The sequence below is a fragment of the Morone saxatilis genome, unplaced genomic scaffold, assembly GCF_004916995.1.
Source record: "Morone saxatilis isolate NCDOM2014 unplaced genomic scaffold, NCSU_SB_2.0 Contig20, whole genome shotgun sequence".
Classification (NCBI taxonomy): domain Eukaryota; kingdom Metazoa; phylum Chordata; class Actinopteri; family Moronidae; genus Morone; species Morone saxatilis.
In genome coordinates, this window is record NW_023339763.1 from 1,309,662 (window position 1) to 1,315,292 (window position 5,631).

Below are 5,631 nucleotides of genomic sequence, written 5' to 3' on the forward strand. Positions count from 1 at the left end.
ACGCCCACCCCCACACATTTTTAACTTAAAAATGTTATGTTAAGTGTTCTTACTATGAAGTGTTTCCCTTGGAGTGCTGTGCTTTATAATCCATAAATAAATCTAAATCAAGTTTGATTTTAAATAAAACTAGATGAAATTCTACTGATCTAATCTGGATATTATGTCATTGCAGCCATAAAAAAAGAAAGATTTAGAGGTGAAATTATAATATAAAGACACTGAAATCATGTCTCACACACACATGCAGCTAACACTGAATACTAACAGACTTAATATGATATTTATTTGATTTGATTCATCACTTTAAAGAAGTCGAGTGTCTTAAATATCTGAATCTCTCTCTCTCTCTTTTAGAGCAGAACGGGATCGACTTCAATCGACAGGTGAGTCACAGAGTTCTTGATAAATTACTGCACTTTCTGTGTTCATATTCCTACGAATGAGGGTTTCATGAATGAGCTCTCTGTGATCGGGAGGATTTGGATTGTTTTGTTTAACGTGTAGCAACCTTTTCCTGCATGCTTGGACACAGTATGTTTGTATCCAGATCAGTCAGGCTGACACTGCTGCACATGTGTGCACTTTCATGGTGTCTTTTTAAGAAATTCCTCCTCTTTAAATAACTGAAACTGCCAGTAAATATAGAAAAGTCAACCGAGGCAACAGGAGCTTGTTACAACAGACGTTTCGCTGTTTGGATGTTACAGGATAAGTCTGATGTTATTTTGTAGTTTTGTTTTTATTGTTATTAGTTTTTATAAAAAGACCAAAAACCAACAAAGACTTCTCAATACTCTTTAAAAACAGGTCACAAATATATACTTTATTTTACAAAAGGCTCAGTAATTTCTTTAAAAAGCTGCTCAATGTAGTTTTTTGCAATTGTTACTCAAACAGCAGGAAACATTTGTCAGGGACTATTTTTGCTCATCCCCCCTCTGTCCTTATTTCCTGTCTATCTTTAACTATTCTGTCAAAATAAAGGCAAATAAATACAGAGGATATCTTTAATAAAAATAAGTTATTTAAAAAATCTATCAGTTATGCTTAATTCCTAAAATAATTATACTATAGAAGAACCAAACAACAAACGCAATTACGTTCATGATGTTTGTTTGTTTGTTCACTGTGAGCAGGAATCAAGACAATGGATTAATGTCAAAAAGTAGCAGCAATACAGCAGGAAACACGGAGGAAAAGGTGAAAAATAAAACAAAAACAGAGCCAACGACAGCAAAGAAACAGACTGAGCCTTAAAAGAGTTTTAGCACTACAACAACAAAAACTTTTCTTTTTGAGTTGTGACAACTTCTAATGAAATTATGTTCAGCTAAATGTGCTACATTGAGTTCGGGGAATTAGCTTTTCCTCTACAATCAAAGGTATTTTTAATGACCACTTAATCATTGGTAGCATAAACACCAGTTTTTAAGTTGATTAGGCTACTCATTAAAATGTACATGTACTTTTATCTAAATCAATAAATTAGAAAGTGTTAAAAGGTGACAACAGATCCACTGAATTACTTTTCAGTTGCCTGCTGCCACAGAGAACAACAACGATCCTCACAATTAAATGTTTCTCACTAAATATTAAGTGCCACTTCTCAAAAAGAGTTCGAATTAAATGCAACCACGGGGCCATTCTTCATCATTTAGTGACAACTGACATTTTGAATTGAAATGAAAAGTGAGTTTTTCTTATATAATATTCAGTCTTTTTTCATAAAATGGTAGAAAATGCCCAAGAAAAAGCAATTAAAGGTGAGGGATATTCATTATTTTCAGTACACACATGTGACAGGCTCCTATTGGCTGAATCTCAGAAACTACAAGGAGCATGTTAAAGTACTTGGTAAGACATGCACACAGATGCATTGATACCAGTGTTGTTTTTCATGTGATCTGAAAATGTAGAGTTTGTACTGTTAGATACTCGTCCAAAGTATGTCCGTACCACATTAAAAGACTTTAGACCAGTCAGAACAAATGTTTTTGCTCTATTTACAGCAGTAGGAGCCATGTTCATCTTAATGAAGGAACACATCTCCCAGTGGCTCATTCATGTGTTTTTAATAGTATTTTTTTTTTACCAACAATGGAGCTTTGAGGTGCAGAGGAATAAGAGATATCAAGCTAACAATTAGTAGGATTAGTTCAGTGTTGGTTTTGGTCTTTTCGTGGGATTTGGTGATAATAAGAAAATTACCACAAGATTTTCTGCATCTTGTGTCAGACTTCACACTGACACAGAGTTACAATATAAACACCCTGGACAAGTTTCAACTGACAAACCACCTGCTCTCCTCTCAGATGTCAATAATGACAAAACTCCTCAAATAGTTTGCAGCTATTTGGAAACTTTCCCAAACATTATTTTTTTAAGCAGGGGAGGACATTTTCTGTCAGTGCTCGTGTTTTCAGGAAGTGACATGAATTTCAGGGGTTGAGTGGGGGTGTGGGAGGAGGAGGGAGGGGGTGGTATTTGCATACTGGCTTGCCCGAAGGGAGGGAGAGAGTCTATCACTCTTTGTATCATGTTTTAGTGACCAAACTGGTCCTGGAGCGAGTGAGTCCATGTGTGTACAGACAGTGCACACACAGAGTCACACACATGTTAACATGCACTCATTTGCCCCCTGAGATTATGCACAGACATTGTTTCTCTACAAAACTCTTTATCATATAATGTACTCAGAGTTAATGCTGTTTGGTTGCGCTTCCTTAGATAAAGACAGAAGATATCCACGACTCACCTCACTCAGCCTCCACGCTGAAGACATGTCACCTGACGCAGAGCTCTCCGATGCATGGAGGTCAGCTGACTGGGGTGAGACACTCAACGGCTGTGGTGATTTTTACATCTGAAAGGATTTACTGAAGTAAAAGTGCAGAAATATGATAATGAAGAAATATAAGAATCTTTACTCATAGAGCACTTTTTAAAATCCATGTTACAAAGTGCTTCACAAAACAATTAAACACAAATTCAAAAAAGATTCAAGCAGATAAAACAAGTAAACTATAAAACTATTTAAAGCCCCTATAAGGAACTTTCATTGGGGGCGGCCCCCGTGGACAAAAGTTGTAGTGTTTCTGTCTCCTATATCTTTGATTTCAAGGGAAGACAATAACAAAAGAGAGAATGAACAACATATTCATATATTCTGGGAAATGTGGAAAAATGCATCAGAAGCACATTATTTGTATATACTTCTTAATAGATATGTCCAGAGGGGATCTTTAACATAGAAGTCAAAATTTGGGCTTGTACTATTTCATAATTTTGAATAAATAATTCTTATTTTCTCTCTCAATCTCATAAATCTAGCTTAAACATTCTGACTTTACAACTCCTAATTTTTACTCAATCAAAATAATAATCAGTTTTTTGTCTTTTCCTGGCACCAATGGGCTTCCATACAAGAGGAACCTGATTTTATTAACGGATTATCTGTCTCATGCGTCAGGGTAGTTTAGTGTTTACAGGTGAGTTGAGACTCATTTCGTTGTGTTGTTTTTTGTTTTTGCTCCAGGAACTCACCTCTCTTCACACCATGCAGCAGCTGGTTCTGATGCCACCGTCTCACCTGTCCTCTCCGTCCCCCTTCCTGCTCTCCCAGGGTCCCACCAGCCACCAAGGTCTGAAAGAAGTTCCTATTAGTTGACACAACAAAGTGACTTATTTTCAGGGTTTTAAGGCTCCAGTTTTAATAAAACATTCCTGCAGTTCCTGTGTTCAGAGGCTTTCTATAAATGACCTTGAAGAGTTAAATTAGAAGATTCACTCTCATGTCTGTACAGTAAACACGTGTAAATCTACTGACACTAATTTCACGTTATATCTTGTTTTGTGTTTTTAATCCGTGCAAACATGACATGTTGTGATTTTAAGGAGGGTTATTACAGTAAAAAAAAAAGCAGGAATGTATTTATTAGCACGTTATTTTTAAGGAATAGTTCAACATCTTAAAAATGTTCTTCCTTTCCAAGACTCGGGAAGTTGATATGACATGTTACATACAGTGCTGGAGTCAGGACATGGTTAGCATAGCTTAGCATCAAGACTGAAAGCAGGGGGTTAACAGCTAGCATGGTTCAGTCCACAGTTTAAAAAAATACGTTTGAGCTAATTATGTAACACTTTTGTTTAATCCTGACACCAAATGGAGGCTAAAAAAAAGGGATTTGTGATTTTAGGGGGAACTATTTCTTGACGAGGAAGTTTATCCATTTTAAAGCTGATTAATTTGCATGTTTTTGTTTAATTTGTACACAAACACAAATATAAGAATCACAGTTTTGGATTAAGGAGCATGCTGGATGTATTTCTAGACAGTCTTGTTGTCACAAACAGTTGTTGTTTTCCTCTGCAGCCCTCCTGCAGCAGAACCTGCTGTCCCTTCCTAGCCAGAGTCAAACGAGTCTCCTTCAGCATCAGCCTGGACTGGCTCTGACTCCACAGGTAAGTCCAGACCACTTCCTGTCTACACTGTAAAACCTGACGAGTTAGTTCAACTCCAACTGTTTGAGGAAACTGTTTAAGTTTATTAAAGATATAAAAGATACTTGACTTGAGTAACTCAAGTATTTATTGTTGAGGGAACTTTGGTAAATTAAGTTAATTATACTATTTCTATTCAGTTATTTAAAACGTGTGAACAGAATTGATCTGAATAAAGTCACTTAAATGCATCTTCTTTATACGAATGTAAGTTCGTTTTCAGTTTTTTATTATATTTCCTGTTAAAACAACTGACGTACGATAAAAACAACTTATCCTTAGTTGATTATAAAAATTGTATTTAATTAATTTTCTGTGTTTTCTATGTGACAAACATTAAATCTTTACAGATTGAGGATCATTAAGGATTATTTGATATCGTATTTGAGCTTTATGATTAATAATAAACTGAAATAAGAACAAAAAATATAAAATCCTGAACTATACAGTATTATAATGCTTATATAAGTTACATTCACAGAGCTTCACTCTCTGATAAACAGCCTCGTTCTGCATTAGAAAACAACCACAGAGCTGATAAAACAATGAGAAGAAAACACTGAATTTGTCAAAAAAAAAAAAAGTCTATTAAATCTGCATGATTGTTCGAAAATATAAAATACATAATACAGACAGAGAAATGTGTAAAAAGGTCCCTAAAATGATCAGGAAAACTCATCAATATTCACCAGGAAATAATCTGCTTAAATTCATGCCCACATCGCTCCCATTACCAGCAAACTTGGGTTAATGGGGCCACAGTTAAGTCAGTTGTTCGTGCCACATCATTGAATATAACATGAAATATCTCTTTAGGAAAAAGGTTGGGAATCTCTTTGCTACAGGACAGTTAAAACCTTTAAAGTGAAGTTTTTCTCCGATGTTTCTCTGATTCAGGCTATGAGTCGCTCCGGTCTGGCGGGACCATCGATGGAGAACCACATGGACATGTCCCACCTGCAGATGCCCAAACACATGTCAGTCCCCCCGCAGGAAGAGGCCAGTGATCTGGAGGAACTGGAGCAGTTTGCTAAAGCGTTCAAACAAAGACGCATCAAACTGGGCTTCACGCAGGTAACTGAGAGGAAGAACTTTAGTATGTTGTCCTTTAAAGGTCCAGTGTGT

At 36.1% G+C, this 5,631-nt stretch overlaps 1 protein-coding gene across 1 annotated transcript in view; it reads left to right on the forward strand.

Annotated features, from left to right (window-relative positions):
- The window catches only part of pou2f3 (POU class 2 homeobox 3), a 12,105-nt gene that overhangs the window by 260 nt on the left and 6,214 nt on the right, over positions 1-5,631 (forward strand). Inside the window, exons 2-6 of the mRNA XM_035666775.1 lie at positions 358-386; positions 2,731-2,832; positions 3,539-3,644; positions 4,379-4,467; positions 5,404-5,580. Of these exons, the coding sequence (XP_035522668.1) occupies positions 358-386; positions 2,731-2,832; positions 3,539-3,644; positions 4,379-4,467; positions 5,404-5,580 (503 nt within the window). The remainder of the gene's footprint in view (positions 1-357; positions 387-2,730; positions 2,833-3,538; positions 3,645-4,378; positions 4,468-5,403; positions 5,581-5,631) is intronic.